This window comes from Sinohyriopsis cumingii, chromosome 15, assembly GCF_028554795.1.
Source record: "Sinohyriopsis cumingii isolate HCF-2022 chromosome 15, ASM2855479v2, whole genome shotgun sequence".
Classification (NCBI taxonomy): Eukaryota; Metazoa; Mollusca; class Bivalvia; order Unionida; family Unionidae; genus Sinohyriopsis; species Sinohyriopsis cumingii.
In genome coordinates, this window is record NC_142975.1 from 71,567,561 (window position 1) to 71,591,082 (window position 23,522).

General features: G+C 34.8%; 1 protein-coding gene across 10 annotated transcripts in view; it reads left to right on the top strand.

The window, feature by feature from the left end:
• The window catches only part of LOC149782047 (rap1 GTPase-activating protein 1-like), a 435,320-nt gene that overhangs the window by 395,901 nt on the left and 15,897 nt on the right, over positions 1–23,522 (top strand). For all 10 annotated transcript variants that reach the window (XM_089933464.1, XM_089933461.1, XM_089933463.1 and 7 more), the window contains 10 exons: positions 12–182; positions 1,088–1,191; positions 3,763–3,841; positions 7,077–7,214; positions 7,685–7,785; positions 9,536–9,665; positions 11,745–11,972; positions 15,562–15,648; positions 16,636–16,872; positions 19,147–19,226. In XM_089933464.1, coding sequence (XP_089789590.1) covers positions 12–182; positions 1,088–1,191; positions 3,763–3,841; positions 7,077–7,214; positions 7,685–7,785; positions 9,536–9,665; positions 11,745–11,972; positions 15,562–15,648; positions 16,636–16,872; positions 19,147–19,226 — 1,355 coding nt within the window. The remainder of the gene's footprint in view (positions 1–11; positions 183–1,087; positions 1,192–3,762; positions 3,842–7,076; positions 7,215–7,684; positions 7,786–9,535; positions 9,666–11,744; positions 11,973–15,561; positions 15,649–16,635; positions 16,873–19,146; positions 19,227–23,522) is intronic.

Genomic DNA, 23,522 nt, shown 5'->3' on the forward strand with positions numbered 1-23,522 from the left:
ACTATTTTTAGCTGCTTAGAAAACCAGGGCCATATCCAATGGTGTTTCGTCCCCTGAATGGTGGCTACTGGATTGAGTCTCAAGATTTTACAGGAGAAGTGGAAGATAATTCTATTAACACCGATGTGCAGATTCAAACAGACAAATCAGCACATTACTACAGGGAACACTTTCTGGGAAAGGTAACAGACATTGTCTATGATCAGAACAGGCGTTGTGTATGATTTGTATATTTGTGCATGTATGTTAGCAAGATGTGTAGATGACCATTATTTTTAATGTCAAGGTCACCTTGAATTAAAGAAAAAAGATGATATTTGCATAATAGCTTTTGTTCTAATCATCATCAAGGAATGAAAAAGGTTTGTTGATCTTGAGGGTTAAAAAAAAATAAAAGGTCAGGGTCATTGCGGCTGTTGTTTAGAGCAAATTCCTTGACCTAACTATGTGGATTACTTGCAATTAGGGTAATAAAGAAACCTTTTGATTCTCAGATCAAAAGGTCTGGGGTCATTGTAAGCCTGATAAGATAACAATGGCTTCAATGCAGTTACTTTAGTTCAAGACTGTATACCTTGACCATAGGTTAAGGTCAAGGTTACTGTTGTTCAATAATCTCCCATAACAACCATGCCCAATTAGTGCCTACATGGTGTCTATTACACATGGGGTGGGAATCTAATGTGCAGTTCTTGGTACTAATTTTTTTTTGTGGGTATTCCGGTTACAGCTGATACAATTTTCATTAAAATAGATTAATCAAGTAAGATTAATTTGCCCACATAATTAATTTATTGCCTTCATTCTTTTGAAAGTCAACATAAAGAAAAGACATGCTTGTGTATGGTCATATTATCCACCATTGCAATTTAAGACAGACTTTAAAATTTTGGAATTTGATTTGATTTGAGGTAGTAGGTATATGGTATATCTACTTAGCTCACTCAGAATTTTAATTTACAAAAGGGTGAAGGTGTGCAACAGGGAGATTGTCAGGTGAGAAACCAATATCTTTACAAAATGTGTGAATGCTACAGCTTAACCAAGTATACAAGTTCATTTTCATGCTGATTTCTCTTTTTTGTAGGAACATTTCAACTGCTACACTCATGATGATAATTTGGGTCCAATTGTCATGTCATTCCGTGAGGAGTCTACCTCAAATGAAGAACAAGTCAGGGCGATTCTCAGGTACAGAAATCAGGCTTTCTAACATATTACATGATGATAATTTGGGTCCAATTGTCATGTCATTCCATGAGGAGTCTACCTCAAATAAAGAACAAGTCAGAGCAATTCTCAAGTACATTAATCAGGCTTTCTAACATATTAAATAATGATAATTTGGGTCCAATTGCCATGTAATTCTGTGAGGAGTTACCTCAAATGAAGAACATGTCAGGGCAATTCTAAGGTACATAAATCAGGCTTTTACATAATGATAATTTGGGTCCAATTGCCATGTAATTCTATGAGGAATTTACCACAAATGAAGAACATGTCAGGGCAGTTCTTAGTTATGTAGCAGAAAGTGGTGGTCTGTGATTCCTGGTTATGTGCAAAATTGTTAGTTTCTTCAGGTTCTCAGGTTTCCTGTACTACATAGACTATCTTGTATCAACATGTTTGTCATTTTTATTACTAAACATAGTCAAATTTCAATAATAAGTACGTACATGAAAATAGGCATAAACAGTAAAATAAGTAATGCCAAATATAAGTGCAAACAGGCTTCCAATATTTTTCTTGTGACTCTGTACATATACTCAAAGTATTTCACCCAAGATTCTCATTTTGTGATTATATGGTTCTGATATAGGGCAACTGTTTATCAGTTTTAGTCCCTCAATCTGTTATTGCTTTAATTATCTTGCTCATTGTACATTCCTCTAATGAAGCACCTTCTTGTAATAAGCATAAATACACCTCTCTGTCAATAACTTGTGCACAACTGGAATCAGAAATATAGACCGCATAATAAGCACGGGCACAAGATACGGAGGGATCTAAACAAAAGTAGGATGGGGGTGCCATCCCTGCTGGACATAGAGAAACCATTAATGGGGCAGGGAGTTGGGGTAACAGGGCTATTTATGACTAAAGACTCATTTTGTAATCACATTGGGAATAATTATCAATAAAAAAAACTTTTCCAGTGAAGTTGTTCACTTTTCTCTGTAAATTACTGTTATTTTCAAGATAACCTATCTCTGAAAGATTGTTAACAAAATTACTCCAAGAAGCGTCAACAACCATATCACATAAGCAAAAAGATTGTGTATTACATCACTGCTTTTTGTAGTTGTTGAGTCACAGCAAAACAAGATTTTCTTTATAAAGTAAGGACTTTAGTGATGCTGTGATTTCAGCACAAGCAGTAGTGAAACTCCTCATCCTGGAAATGTCTGAGTGTCAGTTCAGGAATTTTAAGTTCACTGCAAAGTCAGGAAGTCACTTCTACATAATAAACTGTATCTGTGAAACAAAAAGCTTTTAATTCACCAAGAACTCATTTTGCATGGTTTGCATATGAGATGCTGAAAATACCTATTCATTTTGTGGTCAGTAGATCAAATATCAAGATCACAAAAAAGTCAACTTGAAATATGTTTCCCAAATTTTGTTTTTAAACAAGTAAAAATTCTCATTTAACTCTTTTTTTCTTTTGGTTTGAAATATTAAATATTAGTATTCTGTCATCTCACAAATTAGATTTTCTTGTGTCATTAGTGAAACTTTGTGGGATAACTTTTTGAGATCAGGGTTAATAAAGAGCCTTTAAAGAAATGAAATCAGTCATCACTTTTTTTGAAGCTTGAAACACTGATCACATTGGCATTATGTGTGTCCCTTTAGCTTTATATGTTACATATATCCACACTCTAGATCAGACATGTGCAGCTTCATCCAGGGTGCAGGCCAGAATCGCAGTGTTTAAACGACCTACAGTAAGTGAAGGACGGCTGTACATAATTTCCCTAGATAGAACTCAATGTTGAATTTGCATACTTTTTTGTATGCCGTTTCTGTACAAATAAATAACAGGCTTCTCTTGTAGTGATGGCATTAATTTTTCTTGGTGTCCTCAATGATCCGTATTGGGTCGATCATTGAATAAAAAGCAGGACAAAATCCAGGTGAATTTCCATTTTTCGCAATTTATTAATAATTTCACTGAAAAAATTAGTGATAACCATAGTTACGACTCATATAAATTGTTACTCAGTGTAGGAAACTCTTGTGATTTAGTTTGGTTTATAGGTTAAGAATATAGACAAATTTCATTTGTTTACATTTTCTAACATATATGTTCATTTATTGCATATTAATAGGGTAAGTAAAATAATTAAGTCCATAAATCCAAGGGAAGATAATCAACATTTATCTTTTTATTTCCAAAAGCAATTGCAATGCATTTGGAAATGTATATACATATATTTCCAACTGGATGACAATTGCTCTTGGAGAAATAAAAGATTTTTTTTTATTAGCTAGCATTGTTGGACTCCGACGCATGTCTGAGCACTTCCCAAGATCAAGATGAAGGAAATAAGAATAGACTCAACACTGAAAAATAGTATGCGAGAAAGCTTGCCAGTAGCTTCTCGTGGGTCGGTGGTTCTTTCCGGGGTTTTCCTGGGTTTTTCCTCCATCATTAATACTGGGCGCCATGTATAGCCTATCTTGTGCTGAAAAATGGCTTTAAACCCTACAACAACAACAACAACAACAAACAACTGAAAAATGCTTCTTTTCTTTCAGAACCAAATTTTGTACAAGGCACGCTGTTTTTCCAATCACTGTAGTTGGTGATAGTCTGAACCCAGTGAAGATAGCAAAGGTAACTCTCCATGATAATAACATATAGTTTAAGAATTGTAAATGATACATACGTACACACAGACACACACACAAACACACACGTAGAGGTAACCATACTTATCCCTATTTTTTCAATGGGCTGCAAGCTTTTCTTCAAATTAGCTCTTAATATCCATTCTTCTTGAACATGTTGGAGAGGTTCTTTGCTTTTCAGTTCTTTCTTGGAAGTAATTAATGGAGTTTTAAATTTAAACCTGGATGCTGTACACTACAATCAGGAATATGAATTTGCTAGATGTGTGCACTACAGACACTTGACACATTTATTCCCTGGATCAGGTGATATAACTATTTAATTCCAGCTAAGTTGCTATGGAAACAGCCAATTTAATTTTTGTACATGTCCTGATGGGCACTAGTGAAGCCGGTGGATGAACTGTGCTCAGTATGCATAATGGTCAACCTTAGTATCTTTGAAACTTGCTTTTTTTCCATCTTTGCTTAAATAGTGTTTATTGCCATTAAGTATTGTTGAATACCTTTTGCACCTATTTTAATTTTAATTTAAAAGCTCATTATGTTTATGTTTAGCACTTACATGTGAAATTCAAACTAGAATTTTGACATAAAGGAAAATATGCTTATTAATCATTTTCTTCACAAGAAAGTTGTGCAAATCCTTTGCACAGTAGAAATAGCCAGATGCAAAATAAAGAATCATTCATCTTTATGTTAATTATATATTTTGGATAATAAAGACAATCATTTAAAAGAGTCTTCTGTATTCAATACATTTGTTTTTAGATGTCATCCATATTACATGAAGCCATCTGACATGGAGTGTAGTATTTAATAGCACCACTTGTAGCCCAGCAATTAATTAACAATGGAAGTTTATTAATTAGACATTATAATTTTGGATCCTGTGTCATACTATGCATTATATGAATCAAATATAATTGCTGAAATGACTAAACTCTCTGTCTTCCTCTCTCTGTTTCTGTCTCTCTCTCTCTCTCTCTCTCTGATCTCATCTGATTTGGAGGGCCCCATAGCTCTAAAATTTTCAGCGATTTCAATAGAGCGTAGTGGGTGAAAGTAATATTGCCTGTCCTACCCTGCAATGATGTGTGGATTTAGTAATTGGTGTTTTCAGTTGACTTTAGATGGTTTATACTGGATCACACCTTTAGGTTAACCTCATCCAAAATGTCCACATTTAGCATTGAATTTGCAGTAAGTATTTTTCGGGGCATGTAAATAATGACATTTCAAAGGAATGTATATGTACGAGGATCCAGATAAAGTTAATAACTCATTTAAAGGTATGAGCAATCAAATTCTAAAAAAGGACACCCATTACTGAAATAGTTGTTTCTGAATGCCTACATTACCTGTATGACTTTTACTCTAGTTAAAACATCTTTGCCAACAATGGGACTTTTAATATTAATGTGTCTGCTTCATCCAGACATTCTTGCAAGGACAATCGGGTTTTAACAAGACTTGCTTATGAAGAGAACTGTCTCTTACTGAATGAATTTTGTCATAAAAATAGCAGCTGCATATTTTATACGGCACTGTGTAAATAACGTGAGGGGGGTGTGAAGGGAATCTGCGTGTATTGTGAATATATACGAGTAGAAATGAACATGTCATCAGTGACGAGTCAGCAACAGCAAATATGACCTTTCTCTCACACACATAGACACACATGTACACACACATTATAAGAGAATTCAGTGATTTGATACATTCCATTTTCATTTATCTGATAACAAAATAGCTTGTGATGGTGAGGAAATACTTTGCTTCATCCACCAATGATGCCTACTTTCCATGCAGAATAATGTACACAAAAAAACAATATTTAAAATAATACAGCAAAATGTCTCACTTGACAATAGTGATTATGGTTCCTACAGTGACGTCACAAGGGCTTGAAGCATGAAAACAGCTGAAGCTGTACCTGGACTTGGAGGAATAATAGTTTGGCATGTACATTAAACTTTAATATCTCATGACTGTTATCACAGAGAGTTAAATCTTCAGATGTTGCACAAATCATGATACTTAATAATTTATAATGGGAATCTCAGGTCTGCCTTTAATGGAACATGTTGTACTCTGGTGTCATGAATATGCCTTTGCAGCCAGGTCTATTTATTTCTTGTACTCCGATATCATGAATATTCCTTGGCATCCAGGTCCATCTATTTCTTGTACTCCGATATCATGAATATGCCTTTGCAGCCAGGTCTATTTATTTCTTGTACTCCGATATCATGAATATTCCTTGGCATCCAGGTCCATCTATTTCTTGTACTCCAATATCATGAATATGCCTTGGCAGACAGGTCTATTTATTTATAGTACTCTGATATCATGGATATGCCTTTGCAGCCAGGTCTATTTATTTCTTGTACTCCGATATCATGAATATTCCTTGGCATCCAGGTCCATCTATTTCTTGTACTCCAATATCATGAATATGCCTTGGCAGACAGGTCTATTTATTTATTGAACTCTGATATCATGAATATGCCTTGGCAGCCAGGTCTATTTATTTATTGTACTCCGATATCATGAATATGCCTTGGCAGCCAGATCTATTTATTTATTGTACTCTGATATCATGAATACACCTTGGCAGCCAGGTCTATTTATTTATAGTACTCCGATATCATGAATATGCCTTGGCAGCCAGGTCTATTTATTTATTGTACTCTGATATCATGAATATGCCTTGGCAGCCAGGTCTATTTATTTATTGTTCTTCATGAGTGGTAGAGGCAACAAGTCAACCTTGTCTAAGATAGATTGACTGCTGCAGTGTGGAACCTGTTTATTTCTGGGAGAAAAAAATTGTTGCAAAGGTAAGTCACTCATATGATTCTGTTCAATGTTTCTGCCTGATTTAAAAAATGGCTATACTTTACCCGTACATTTTTTGTCTGATTTGAAAAATGGCCATACTTTACCCATACATTTTTTGCCTGATTTCAAAAATGGCCATACTTTGCCCATACATTTTTTGTCTGATTTGAAAAATGGCCATACTTTACCCGTACATTTTTTGTCTGATTTGAAAAATGGCCATACTTTACCCGTACATTTTTTGTCTGATTTGAAAAATGGCCATACTTTACCCATACATTTTTTGCCTGATTTAAAAAATGGCCATACTTTACCCATACATTTTTTGCCTGTTTAGGTGTTTATTTTTTTATAACAAATACCAATTTTCTTTTCAGTTGATGAATGATGAAATAACGGTGGATAGATTCAATCCGGTGTTAACAACAAAGGGATCAAGGATGATAGTGCAGTTTGATGAACATAGATTAACCAATCAATTCAAATTTGGTATAATTTACCAAACATTTGGTCAGGTAAGAAAATCAGAAGACTAATAGTACAAAATTAAAATTACCTGTCATTTTTGTTTCTCTTTGGCAGATTTTTGAAAAGTATATTTAGAACTTATATACAAGATGATTACCTAGATGTGTTCATAAAATGTAAGAAAAATAACATTTTGATGTATTCGCTTGAAAAAGAAAATCAAACCCCAACCCTCTTCCCCTCCAATTCCAAATGTACCTTTGGTTAGAGCTGCTTGAAAAAGATGTACAGCGTATCAACACAGTTGGAATGCTTCTTTTTCAACAGGTAATCATTGTTAACAACTGAGAAAAACAAACACAAAAATGAAAAATTAAAACCTCCCTGTTAATAAGTAAATGATACTTTTTTAGTTCTTTACTAAACCAAGTAAATTAAGTGAAGGAAGGAATTGATATTCTTTTTTTTACACAATTTAAATGTTGCAAAAAACGCTTGATAGTGTTTTAATTTACAGACAAAGGAAGAGGAATTGTTTGGAAATGTCTCACATAGTAACGCCTTGGAAGAATTCCTGAATGTATTAGGGGAAAAAGTACAATTGAAAAATTTCAAGGGGTAAGTGAAATAACTTGTCATTTCATACCTGTAGTGCTTGCACATGAATATATTTGGAGTCCACTAGTAAAATTGATAAACTAGACTTTCCATGTTGATGTTTGAATGTAATTTCATGAACCCCATAAGTGCCTTAGTGATCACATGAGATGAGATTGGTCACATGACTGATTGGTCTTGAGAGCACAAGAAATGGAAGCCTCATTGTCTTGTCAGGTTGGAAATACCATGGATGGACATGTGATCACTAAGCTGCAGAAAGAGATACAGCCCTTGTGCTTTGAGCCTGAAACACAGATGTATCAATACCAGACTTTCTCACAATGGTCTGTATCCAGTCTGATATTGTGCCTTTGCAACTTTTATATCGGAATTGTGTGCTGATGAATAAGTATGTTTCAATTTCACAAATTTGTAGTCCATTACAAATAACATTGTAAACAAACTACAAAACACTTTTCATTTTTTTTGTTTTCATTTTTTTTCTTTGTCATATGGATAGGATTCAAAAAACAAAGGGCTCCACTTGCTGCTGTGATATAGATTGTTTCAGCTATGAAGGAATGTGTATTTACACACTGTTAACACCAAAAGTAATGCTATTTGTCTGTATAAGGTGAAGTGTCTGACACGTCTGTCTTGTCAACAAAGTAAGTAATGTAGCTAACTTCATAGTAAGATCCGACCACTCTGGTGGCCTCGTGGTTAGATCATCTGCCTCAGATCCAGGAGATTGCGGGTTCAAACCCTGGCTGAGTCATGCCAGAGACTTATAAAAATGGTATTAACAGCTGCCTTGCTAGGCACTCGGCATTAAGAGGTTAGTGTTAGGACTGGTTGGCCTGGTGTCAGGATAATGTGACTGGGTGGGACATGATGCTACATGTCTGCAGCATGATGCCCCAGTGCTAGACATCACTATAAACTGCCACACTGCAGACATCAAAGCAATATAACTGAAAAATTGTCACAAAGACTGTAAATCTTTTGTTTTAATTTAGTTTAAATTTCTGATTTATCTTATTTTTACTTAGCATAATAATTCTATACAATTCCTTAATTTTAATACATTTATCCAAAATTTTCACACTTCAGTGAGTCTGAGCAGGGCTTGGAGCATAGTTTGGAAAGCCTCTAGACTTTATAGACAGATTGCTTTTATATAAAGGATTAACAAACATAGCAGCCTAGCAACCAAAGAGAGGAATTATAGAATGAGTGTAATAGTAAATGAAAACTGAATCAGTATTTATAATTCATAGTAAATATAACTAGATATAACATTTCATATGTTTGTTCATAATGTTTTATTATTTTTATCTCAATCAAACCAATTCTGAACTCACATATTTGATGACAAAAACTTGTGAAATTATTTATGCCAATAAATGTATGCATTTTAAACTTACCCAACCATAACGTATAGGAAGCATGCTTGTATACCATATTGGTTCCATTATAAAATGGGGGGAGGGGGAATAAAAAAAAACATGGATTTGTCATTGGGTAAATATGGTAAGACCATATGTGTGTATGTGTATATATATATATATAACTGACCACATTGAGCAGGTTACCACTATATAAAGGGCATTAATAAAGCAAACCAAGTTGGTTCTGGTATAAAGTAGATCTTTGAAAGCGAAACCGTTAACATGGGGCTGACTGCTTGTACAGGTTTATTTGTATTTCAATTTTATTATATTTTCAGGTGTGTTAGATTTGTCTATTTTACTTTGCCATTTTGCAGGTACAGGGGAGGTTTAGACATATTACATGGGCAAACAGGTTCAGAGTCCATATTCACAGAGTTTCAGAATAAGGAGATTATGTTCCATGTATCTACTTTGCTTCCACATACAGAAGGGGACCCACAACAGGTATTGCATGGCAAGGCTTTTAGTAGACATCTCAAATGAATGGAAAAGCCTCTCCCTACTCATTAATGTAAAGAAATTTTAAAAGCAACATTTCTTCTTTTTTTAAATCCACCTGATTGGCACTGGATATTTCAGTCTAAAGTTAAAATGTCAGGTAAATTGAACAAAAAATAAAAATTTTAAGTTGTACAAGGCTTCATACAACCTTTACAAATCTTGAATTTTAATTGGTTGCCTTGGAAATTCCTCCAGTTTATAAAAAGTTCTTTTTCCATGAAAAGTTTTGAATTTGTTGAAAAACTTGTTGAACTATGCCTGAAACTCCTTGAATTTATTTGAGGAAATATAGAGCATTCGAACTGAATAAAACATACGGCAGAGCATTTAATGTTAATGATATTGTCTGCCCATCCATCTGTTACTAATTGTGTTCTCGTATATTAACTCGATTTGTCCATCATCTGTAGTAACTGAACTTTGCAGATGACGTGTTTAGGGTAAGAAAAGGCCTGATTAGTTTCTGGCTTTAAGACTTTGAATGCCAAGGTCACTGTGACTGAAAGAAGAAAATGGTTTCCATACAGTAACTCAAGTTCTCTACCATCTGCAGTTACCAAGTATTGCATTTGCACTTTGGTAAGAAAGAGGCTCCAACAATCAAAGGTCAAAATCACTGTTACTGAAAGTGCAAAAATGTTTTCCATAAAATAACGTCAGTTTAAATCACATACTTGAATCAAACTTTGTCTATGGCTTGCATTTGAGGAATGGAAGAAGGCTATTGATTTTGGGTCAAAGGTCACACATCAAGGTCACTTTGACTGAAAGAAGAAAAAATGGTTTCCACACAATAACGTTGGTTCTCCATCACAAATCTGGACCAGGGGCCCGGAGTGGCCGAGTGGTCTAAAGCGCTCTCCATTACGGATCACTGCCATCTCACCTCTTTCTGCATAGGTTCGAGTCTCAGATTCGGCCATTGTGGGTATGTGAGAAAGCTTGCCAGTAGCTTCTCGAGGGTTGGTGGTTCTTTCCGGAGATTTCCCGGGTTCTTCCTCCACCATTAATACTGGCCGTCATGTATAGCCTATCTTGTGCTGAATAATGGCGTTAAACCCTACAACAACAACAACAAACGTGAACCAGACTTTGTGTATGGTTTGCACATAGAGCATGAGTGGAGAAAGCCTATCGATTTTGGAGTGAAAGAGCAAAAGGTAAAACTCACTGTAACTGAAAGAGGATAAATGGCTTCTGGACAAAAGTTATGCATATGACTATTAAACCCTTGTTTAATTAAAAATTGATGTATTTATGTTTTGTCCTTATATAAGGAATAAATAATAAAAATGGGATAAAATCTGGTAAATTAAATAAAACATGGCACAGGTAAGTAACACAGTGTATCAAGAAAAGTTGAATTTCTTTTACAGAAGATAATCTTTTGGAAGTCCTTGTAGAAGTCCTTGTAGACTTCTTTAATTAAAACTCCAATTAGCTGTACATAGACGTGATCCACTTGGATCAAGTCAGACCATGGACAGTTGCAGTCAAAAACTACCACACATTTAGTCACACTAAATTGGCAGTTGAAATTTGCAGGTGTTTACTGGAAAGGATTTAATAGTGTAGCAACCGATTCAGCTGCTTTATGTGCCATTAAAGTCTAATTATCTTTTGACCTTGAAACATTTTATTCTTTTGCAAAGCAATTCCTATAAAAAAAGATTTTCATGAGGAAGTCTATATTCTGGTTGAGCAGCACTATTGTTGATAGACAGAAACATTTGATGATAAAAGTTTAGCAGAGAAAATGGACTTCAGTTTTCTTGTGGTTTGAATGTTATCACTTAACAGGTTTTTATGTACATATAAGCATGTCATGAATTATCTTAATTACACAATGTTCATTATCAGTACTATTTTCTAATCCTGTAATTCTCACACACTAAGGGTGAAACTAAATTGTTGTATTCTTCATAAACCATTTTGTGTTATTTGGTTTTTGAAAGGCCATTTGCCCTATTGCTTAGAAATGTCACATTTTTGCTGAGCCTTTTTTTTTTCTTCTTCTTCCAGTTACAGAGGAAACGGCACATAGGAAATGATATTGTTGCCATCATCTTTCAAGAGGAAAACACACCATTTGTTCCAAACATGATTGCATCTCATTTTCTTCATACATTCATTGTAGTTCAACCTATAGATCCAAATACCGATCACACAAAATACAAAGTAGAGGTTACAGCCAGAGACGATGTCCCCTTTTTCGGTCCAAAACTGCCTCAGCCTACAATATTTGCAAAGGTAGTTTTGTCATTGTGATTATTTGCTTTTATGGGGGGTGGGTATGTTTTTGTTTGTTTTTATGGTCTACCTACACTGGCAAATGGAAAGACGGGTATTTTCAATTAGTGTTGGGGTCAACTGCCCATGAATCTGCCAGGCACTGAATTGGACAGAAATCTTCACTAACTTAAACATAGCTCTAACACACAGGATATACATTGAAAATGAAGCTGAATTTTCATAGATTATCCCTTTGTGTAGCTTGTCATTCTTGTGTGACTAAGCACCAACTGTTTCTTAAAGACGCTTTCAAGATTTAATACCAATGCTAGCAGCTTAAGGGCTGGAAGTTTAAAAAAAAGAAAAAAATGCAACATCTTTATGTCCTGTCACTATAAACTGCAATAAAATTATGAAGTGACTTTCATACTAATTATATTATAAATTCATATTTTAAAAGATCATTCTTGAAAAATTTGTTGTGTATTATTTTTTTATTTTGATGTATTTATTAGCCCTGAAATTGCCTGCAGTCTGACAGACCACAGTTTGGTTAACCTAAGTTGTGGTTGGGGTTTTAGGGTCAAAGAGTTGGACATATGCTGCATTTCCTTGAATTTGGTTTGGATTTTTTGTTCTTGTTTATGAGCTGATTTAACTTTTAGCAAAGCTATTATTTTTTCAGGCAGCAGATGTTATGGCAGTGTTTTGTGTAGTTTTCACTTGATAGAGGGAGGCAACTGCAACACAAAATTAACAGTTTTCGTTCCCATTTGTTTATACTTTCTAGTAGAGTGTAGGACATGATCCTAGCTTGTCACAATACCCTGATGACATCACTGTGACATGCAAATGATGCCTGTCTATACATTGACCAAAATTTTTGAAGCATTTGCACTTTAGATATGAAAGAAGCCATTTGTTTTTGTGGTGCAAATGTCAAGGTTCAGGATTGTATCTAGAACACTCAGTTGAATAATTTCTACAAAATTTTAAAATATGCATAAAAAATTCAATCTCCTTTCACTCAAAATGGCACAGAAAATAAACATTGTTCTCAAAATTATACCAGTCCCACTGATGTTTTTCATTTTATGGTGGCTAAGTCTGGAAAATCAATGCACTAATTGATGAAATAACTATTGGATGCAAGGTTTTGATGTCACAACTCGTGCCCCAGACCTGCCATGTGAAACCATTCAAACTTGGTACACTTTAAAACTTTTAGTACTTGTCCTTTGATCAGTGTATATATGCATTATGTTGACATGCTGTTAACCTCCAATACACCGCCAATATTTGTACATACACACATTTTTTGAGATGGATTATTCTTAATGTTGAGAATAAACAACAGGAAAGTCGGGAAAGTGAAAATGCTTTTCAGCACTGCCATACCTTGTTGAGTTCACTGGGCTGGTTTTACAGTTTTGGAACTTTACATTCAGTTGCCACCAAAAAGCTACTATTTCGCTTAGGTCTGTAAAATGTGACTATATATATATGTGTGTGTGTGTGTGTGTATATATATATATACCAGACATTTGATGGGCTGAGCTTGTACACAATTTCTAATTGTTAATTCACCTTGCCATAAAGCCCTGAAAGCAATATGGTATTGCCTTTCACCTTTCATCCATCCATCAACAATTCTTGTAACTACTCCATATTATGTCTGGTCAATAAATGTGGGTTTACATCATCAGATTGAGATCTTATTGAGGAGACTTTTTACATCTGATTAACATCATTGCAACTCAAAGGCCATATTTCTGATCCAGGTTTTATCAGACTTGGAATATATGCATACATCATTAACATCTTGGGTAAGTTTGATAATAAGTGAATGTGTTCAGTAAATAGCAAGATTCATGAACGTTATTGAGGTAATTGTGATCAAACTTGGAATGTTCACTTAATAGCATAACAGTCTCACGGGAATTCAGTAATGAAGAAGATCCATTCATACTAATGAGATGATTGCAGCTACTTGAATAAGGTCAGAGGTCATATTGCTGGTCCAGGTTTCATCAAACTTGGGATATGGACAGTTTTAACAAGAAGCACGATCCACAGATATTAATGAGGTGATTTTGCATCTAACTGATAAATCTTATTATCACCCTGGATGCCAAAATTCATATCTGATTTTAATCATCTTGGAATATGGGCTTATATCTGATTTCGGTAATGAATGATCTTGTATCTGATTGACTGAGCTTGTGACCACTCTGGAAGCCATTTTTGAGATCTGAATTTGATCACACTTGGAATGTATGCTTATGTCGTCAAATTTTTGAAGAGTTTTGCATATTAATGAGGGGGATCTTTGAATTGGCCGAGCTTCTTACCACTCTGTGAGGACATTTTTCAGCTGATTGGAGCAAACTTCAAAATAATGGTTTGTATGACCAATATCTCACAGCTATTTAATTATACATGGGCTCAAGACATTCATGAGGAATTCTAGCTTTTAATGACTGTATAAACTGTATTTCTAATCCAGTTTTGATCCAACTTGGTACAATGTCTTATGTTATCAAGATTTTAAACAAGTTTGACTTTGAGCAGGATAGTAAAGTAGGTCAAAATGATATAAAGTTTGGAAGGTACTTAAAATACTTGACAATTCATCTTAGTGAAATGGTCATCAGTTATGTAAATGGTGAGTGATTCAGGCCCACTTGGGCCTCTGTTATAGGTATGTGTTTAAGATGATGTATTTCATTTTTAAAGGCTGTAAATGGCAGAAAGCAGATTTGGAGTCAGATATTGACTTAGAGCTACTGCTTGTATCATTCTGCTGCCTTGTTCAACTATTAGCCTCTCAGTTTCCATGAAGACACGATAAGTGACAGTATTCATGCAGAACATGCAGAATCAATCTGTTACATTTTTTTAATTTTATTTGTGACATGCTTTCTTGCCTCATTGAAAAATATCTGTCATGGTTTTGGTTGAATTATTTTCATTTGACTTTTCTTTTCACCTCTTTATGAAGCTGAGACAATTTATGTTCAACCTTTGACCTTTCACACATTTTTCAGTAATGCTTTAATAATGGTCTGACAGGCAGTGCCTGGCCTTCATTTGTTATTATTTTTAAACTGAAAATATTTGAACATTGGATCAAAATTGTGAAGTTTTCTTCCCTTCTGAATTCAGTCTCAGATTCTGGTCTATTGGAAAATATTAAATAGCCAATCTAGTGTTGGTTGTCTTCTCAAAACTTCTGCTTCCACTTCCCCATGTTTACTGACTAAATGCAACCACCTTTATCCTCAAAAGGAATGGTAGAATCAATGTTAGTATTAGTCAATAATTTATGGAAGCAGGGGAGAGGACTACAAAGCATATAAATGACATCAGATACACTGTCATGAAAAAATTTCTTTGGTACATTATCTACAACTGTTTGTATGCACAAAAATTTATACCCTACCACCAAATTATGATGCCACCACTTCCTGTTAAATATTGCCCTTTCATTAAAGATAATATAAATAAAATTCTTGAATCTCTTTGTATTTATTTAACACCAGCATGCCCCAAAATAACAAAACAAGTAAATACTTCTGGCTGCATCATTCCAAATTTTATATTGCAGGGTCCTGAATTCCAAAAGTTTCTGCTGACAAAACTTCTGAATGCAGAAATGGCCAGCTATAAAGCAGAACAGTTTTCCAAACTAGAGGTAAGGTTCTAAACTTTTTAACCTCTGGCAGGCTCAGGTATGTAGAATAGACCATTGTATCCACCCACTTGTCACCAGATGCAACCAACTAATGGGGGCAGATACCACAGTGGCTTGGTGGTTACCATGTTGGTATCCTAACCATATGTGCACAGATTAAAATCCTACCATTTGATCATCTGGGCTTGGACAGTGTGGTACATCACTGATCATGGCATTTAATTCCAGTTGCCTCGGCACTAAATAACTTTTGTTGCTGTGCCTTAATATGCTAAACCCTAACCCTAACCCTAACCCTAAACCTACCCCTAACCCTAACCCTAACCTAACCCTAACCCTAACCCTAACCCTAACCCTACCAAAATAATTTCACGTTGGTAGAGTCGCATGTTTTGAAGATATACTTAAAGAAAGACAACAATATTTGATAACTTGCACAATTTTTTTCAGTAGCATCAAGTCAGACAATGTCCTAAAAGTTGATTTTTAAACAAGTCATTATTAGTATAATTATGTAACATAATATAGCTTTACTGTTGAATTATTGCAACACATTTTGCATACAAATTTTGGGACTTGTTGGAAAAACAGCCGGGCCTATATGTGCAGATAGTATTGTGTACCATCAGTCACAGTACTATATTAGATTTCCACAAGAATGACCTTACCATTGGACCTCATGTTTGAATCAATATATTTGACCTCTCATTCAAATGGATATTAGGACATTGTCCACCAACAAAAAATTATAAGAAAAGGTATGTTGTCATAGCAAAGCTAGAAAATCAGATATTAATGAAGACTTAATTTTTGTGTGTTTATATATATATATATATATATATATATATATATATATATATATATATATATATATATATATATATATATATATATATATATATATATATATATCACATCTGCTTCAACTAAAAACCCTTTTGCCATCAAAGAATATTGCAAGTTAGTAAATTGTGTATCAATTTTCAGGTACGGACAAGAGCAGCCCTATTGGACTGTCTGTATCAAGATCTCCACAAGAAAAGTTCTGAAGTATATGGATTCTCTCCCCTGCCAGTTTGTAAGGACACTCCACGTCTGATTGATTCAGTCAAGCGGGCACTGGGGGGCAAAGGACGCAGTCAGTCCATAGATTCTGCTGTTCAAAGCAGTGTGGGTCGTAAGACAAATGGCGCACAACTTCCCACAGTTGGAGAGGATGAGAAGGTAAAGTTGCCAAATATACAGAGTTTACAAAATGCAATTTTCATTTGGGTTATTTTTCCTTTCTTTCTCCAGATACTTGTACACGGCTTAGTGCCATGGCTTACTACCTAAATCAAAAAAGGTTATACCTGGATATAAGGCCAAGTGGGCTTATAGCATGGCCCTGCATTCTGTGTGCATTGTCTTTTATTTGCCATGTGTCATCCACCCACTTCATGAATACAGTGGTGCCATTTCCAGTCAAACTTGGTAAGAATTTTTCTCAGGTCATCCTTTACCAAATTGTGTTTTGGGCAGTTTCTAATACAACAAAAACAAACTATTTTACAACTTCTTTTCCAGAATGACTTTGCCAATTTTTTATTAAGCTTGGTAAAAATGATTCTTGATGTGTCTCCACTAGTATCGGTGTGGTTTTCTTAGTAGCTACATGGAAAACCTGTTTTCAACTGCTCAAGAGCAAATGAACCAGTTTTGATAAAACTTGGTAGCAATATTCAGATATTTTCTTATGAAAATTATGTTTGAGATGGCCACCCTAGTAATTGTGTGGTGTCAGTCACAGTGGGTAGAAACCAGTTTTTTGCTTCTGTTGAACAGCTCAGCCAATTTCAAACAAAAGTTTCTAGGGTTATTTGTTATGTGCTTTATCAAATTGAGTATGGGATGGCTTCCCTGACAATAGTCTTGTTTCATTAGCAACCAGGTGGAAAACCTATTTTCAACATGTTCTCTAGATAGGCTGAGTTGTTGTTATTGTTGTTATAGGGTTTAATGCCATTTTTCAGCACAAAATAGGCTATACATGGTGGCCAGTATAAATGGTGGAGGAAGAACCCAGGAAAACCCCAGAAAGAACCACCGACCCACAAGAAGCAACCAGCAAGGTTTCTCACATACCCACATTGGCCGAGCCTGGGACTCGAACCCACACAGATGGAGGTGAGATGGCAATGATCCGTAACAGTGAGCACTTTAGACCACTCCGCCACCTGGGGCCCCGATAGGCTGAGTTAATTTCAATCAAAGTTGGTAGGAGTGATTCTTAGGACATGCTTCATGAAAACTGTGCTTGATGGGTCTCCCTTAGCAATGGTGCAGTTCAATAGCAAATGTGACAAATCCATTTTTGGCTTCCTCAGGATGACATAGTTAATTTTGATTGGTCTTGGTGTGAATGTTTCTTAGGACATGATGTATCAGAATTGTGTCGGAGGTGATTTCCCTAGCAGCGGTGTGAAAAACTTAAAATTTATACTTGTATCTCATCAAGTATGACTAGCTGTTATTAATGAATAAGAAAGAATGACTTTCTTACTGAAACTGCCTAACCATATCAGAACAGATGTGATGGATAGACAGCCATCTCAGGAGTCAGCTATGAAACTTTCTTCTTTCAGATTGTAATGTTATAACCATCTCCTGTTACAGCAGTGTTATAACCATCTCTTGTTACAGCAGTTTTATAACCATCTCCTGTTACAGCAGTGTTATAACCATCTCTTGTTACAGCAGTGTTATAACCATCTCCTGTTACAGCAGTGTAACATATGTTGTTATAGTTTTGCATTTACTTGGCCTTGTGAATTTTCAGCCAGTCTCTTAAGGTTCCTGCCTTATTCCTGCATTGGCCCTTTGGAGCATTTTATGCCAGGTGAACAATATCAGGTCCACTTAAGCCTCCTGTTTATTATTGGTCTATATCACCAAGATGTTTGATGAGTGTGATCATGAGTAAGATTGCACATTTTGATCTAGTTGGCATGAATGTTACCAAGTTGATAAGGTTGCATTTCTTTCAGTAAGTTCAATGAAAATAGACAAAAGCACATATCAGCCAGGTCTCACAGCATTGTCATATAGTAAACTTGTGGCCAATAAATGATGTCATTTCAAGAGGTATGCAGCATCATTTATTTATTGTACCAATCTCATAGTGTGTGTGTGTGTGTGTGTGTGTGTGTGTGATCAAACTTGGTAGATCAGCTTACATCGACAAGATGTTTCAACTGGAAGACAGTTATATAATCTATAAAAATTATTAACTGTCATATCATTATTTAAAATTGTTAACTGTTGTATTTTCAAAATAAAATTGAAAGATGTTATTGTGATCTGTATAACAATATTAGATGTATGCTTACAAAACCAGCTATGTGTAAAATGTTTTCAGTCAGCTACAGTAACATAAGGGTGTATGATAAGAACTATATTAATATTATTATTATTATTAATATTACTATTATATTACTATTATTATTATTATTATTACAGAATAAAGTGTCCCCTTCTTCCCCAAAGAAATCCATTCCACTGTCTGCAGGCAGCCTGGACAGAAAGCAGAGAGATAAAGGGTAAGTCTGTTTTCCTAATGGAATCTGTGACTATGTAAACAATGTAGTCTACCATAATTTATATTAAGTATCAGCATGAAGCAGTATCTTTCAATATATATATATATATATATATATATATATATATATATATATATATATATATATATATATATATATATATATAGATATATATATAGATATATAGATATATATATAGATATATATTAATTTTATAAAATGCATCTAGACGTTGTTGTGTCCAAAATTTAAACTGTCCTAAAGTTGTGAGATCTGGTGAAAAACATAGATATCATTCAGTTGTAACTGTTGTAAGCAGTTTTTCCACATTTTGAGGTATTGCAGCTGCTTTCAGAAATAACTATAGTATAAAAATCTGTCAGATATCATGATGGCCTACTTCTTGATAGCTGACCAATCATGATACCAAGTTTCAAAGAAATATGTAATTTTATATAGGTGGCAGTTTCATTCCTTTTTCAGCACAGAAATATTGTAAGTTCTAAATGTGCATGATTCCTTTCCTGATTCTGCTAACAATAATCAAAGAATGCATCACCTGACACTCGTTTAAGAACTAAACTTTCCCAGTTTTTCTTGTTTCTATACACTGCACATGCACTCTAATGGAACTACCCAGTGTGTGTTTCTACACTACACACATGAACTCTAATGGAACTACCCAGTGTGTGTTTCTACACTACACACATGCACTCTAATGGAACTACCCAGTGTGTGTTTCTACACACTACACACATGCACTCTAATGGAACTACCCAGTGTGTGTTTCTACACTACACACATGCACTCTAATGGAACTACCCAGTGTGTGTTTCTACACTACACACATGCACTCTGATGGAACTACTCAGTGTGTTTCTACACTACACACATGCACTTAAATGGAACTACCCAGTGTGTGTTTCTACACTACACACATGCACTCAAATGGAACTACCCAGTGTGTGTTTCTACACACTACACACATGCACTCAAATGGAACTATCCAGTGTGTTTCTACACACTACATACATGCACTCAAATGGAACTACCCAATGTGTTTCTACACTACACACATGTGCTCAAATGGAACTACCCAGTGTGTGTTTCTACACACTACACACTTGCACTCTAATGGAACTACCAAGTGTGTTTCTATATGCTACACACATGCACTCTAATGGAACTACCCAGTTTGTGTTTCTACACACTACACACCAATGGAACTACTCAGTGCTGGTGGGAAGCAGTAACAACAGTAACAAACCTAGTAGTTAGGTTCATAATTGACCTTATTCTTGGATAATGATAATGGATCATTCTGATATCCGAGTCAGAAGAATTGACAAATACCCAAGCTTCACCTGTCTACCTCTTGAATTCAGTCAATTAACATTTAAAATAATCACTTACCAGTCTCTGTAACCAGACAGTGTAAATTATTGCACCTTGTTACTAAGTTTGTCCAACAGTGGCATGGCTCATTAATGGACTGAAACCTAGGGTGTATGCTATAGAAGGTTTCTGCTAGATGCTATTTTACAAAGATTTCTTATTTGTAAGAAATCAGTGGAACAAAATTTCCATGCACTGTTGTCACATTAATCTGATTGCCATTTATTCAACTGTTGCCATTTGTTATTGTATCCATTTATACAACTGTTGCCATTTGTTACTGTATCCATTTATACAACTGTTGCCATTTGTTACTGTATCCATTTATACAACTGTTGCCATTTGTTATTGTATTCATTTATCCGATAGAATATGATAATCCAACATTTTCACTGCAGTCTAATTCAGTAAATGTATTGACACAGAGTGACTGTTGAAATGGTTCGAATGAGTGTACAATGAAACCTACATATAGGGTATTCAAGTAACATTAAAAACTGTCTTTTTTATACAGATGCTCTTTATAGACAGGGCCTGTACTCAATACATTATTTATAGCTTGTACTGTTATGACTCTGGATGATGTGTAAAACCCCAAAAAGCATGGGTTCTTGGGAATTCCATTTGGACAAGGCATGGGTTCTTGGGAATTCCATTTGGACAAAGCATGGGTTATTGGGATTCCATTTGGACTTATTTACTGCACTGTTACATTCAGTATGAATGAAAATCCAGCACTGAAAATGCCAGAATCAATCAGCAGTTAAACTAAACAGTGAAATGCACAGTAAGTTAAAAATTAATTATGAATTATGCTGAAAATGTTAATTTACTAACATGCACTTGGATTTTTAATCATGGTTATAAACAAATAATTTTAGAATTAAAATTGCCAAAAATTTTAAACAGTTGACTGTGTCTGAATGTCAATGTCAGCATATTTTATTTGAATACTTTGTAGGACTATGAACAGTGATTTAATTGAAACACACATGTACATGGTGTGAGACCAAGTCACCGTCCCTTGAATAGATGACTGTCAAAACATAATGAGCTTCACAGATCTGTGTACACTTTGGCAAGGGAAAGAAATCTATGCACTGTCCACTTTATGCAGTTTTTTAATTATATAAAGGACATTTGTATAGGAATTTTTATTGGGATTCCAGAAAGTGATCATTATGATCAGGTGTCCACAATATGTAGGTACCTGCCAAGGCAGGGTACTCTGTATTGTATAGTGCAGTTCAAGTAATCAAATAAAGAATAATAAAATTTCAGACTTGCTGGGAAACATGATAGGTTTAATGTTGAATTAATATTAAAACTAAAATGGACATCCATGGAAGAATTAGTCCATTAGACTGAAAACGATTTGACAATGTGCATTGTGACAGTGAACTTGTCAATTTACAATGGATGATTAATAAGGTCTTGTAGAATTCTAATTCATTTGCATTATAGCATTGTGTACAGCCTGTAGTGTCAATGAATAAAGTCTTGTAGAATTCTAATTCATTTGCATTATAGCATTGTGTACAGCCTGTAGTGTCAATGAATAAGGTCTTGTAGAATTCTAATTCATTTGCATTATAGCATTGTGTACAGCCTGTAGTGTCAATAAATAAGGTCTTGTAGAATTCTAATTCATTTGCATTATAGCATTGTGTACAGCCTGTAGTGTCAATGAATATGCTGCATGCTCATATAAGTGGTTGGCTTGTTATATGCAAGTAATGCGTACCTAATTATATAGTACACCAATATAGGTTTATTGACAGGGCCCCCAGAATTATAATTTGGTCTTTTCATGATTGAATTTATCACTTAAAAAGTAGATTATGCTTATTTAGTTATTCAAGTTCACTTTGTCCTAACCTTGAATTTATTGTAAGTTTGTAATAACCATATATTACTGTATATTGGTCCATGCAACTCTTGATAGCATGATACAAGATCAAGTGTCATGTACTTCTCACTTTTATACAATAATACAGTGATGTTCCAGTACAGCAATGTTCAAGTGAGTCGTAACAGTGTGTTGTATTGTGATATTGATTTATACTTGGGCATATTATACATACTGTTACTATTATATAATGTATCGAGATACATTACTTTTGAAAGGGTCGGTGTTATACAGAGGTGCCTTATAGTGAAGGACTTGTGCTGAGTGGCTTTGTATTGAGGGGTCACATTATATTGAGGTTTCTTGTAGTGGTTGAACCTGTCATAATAATGTACCTTATGATGAGGGAATATTATAATGGGTGGCTTAATATTGAGGGATCATGTTATACTGATGTGTCTTTTAGTGAGAGGCTGTTATACTGATGTAGCATATATTGAGGGACTATTTTATATTGAGGTGCAATATAGCAGAGGACTTGTTCTGAGATGCTTTATGGTGAGGGACTATTTTTCAGGGGGGTGTTACAATGAGGTACCACAATTTATCTGTGTATAGCATGTACATGATGGAAACAGCATAAAACCAACTCTGCCACTGTACAATATTAATAATGACACAATACATCAGATCATGGTATAAACTGTTCTTGCTGCTCCTTTCAAGTAAATAGCATTGTATATTAAGAAATCATGGTGTATAGGGCACATTGTAAACTGACAAATCAGGGTGTATGAGTTTTATATTTTTGTTGGTTTTATAAATTGGCAATTTTAGTAAATTAAAAACTTGTTTTAACCCTGTTAATATCTTGCATACCTATGTACATCCGATTTAAAAAAAAAACAAAAACTGGTGCATACATATATTTTGCTTTTAGGTTTAAAAAGTATTTGCATGTGGCAAATGCATGTCAATTATTGAATGTAGAAAATCCCTACCCATTTATACTTAAGTGTCATTGCTTGGTCCCACTTACCTATTTTTATTAG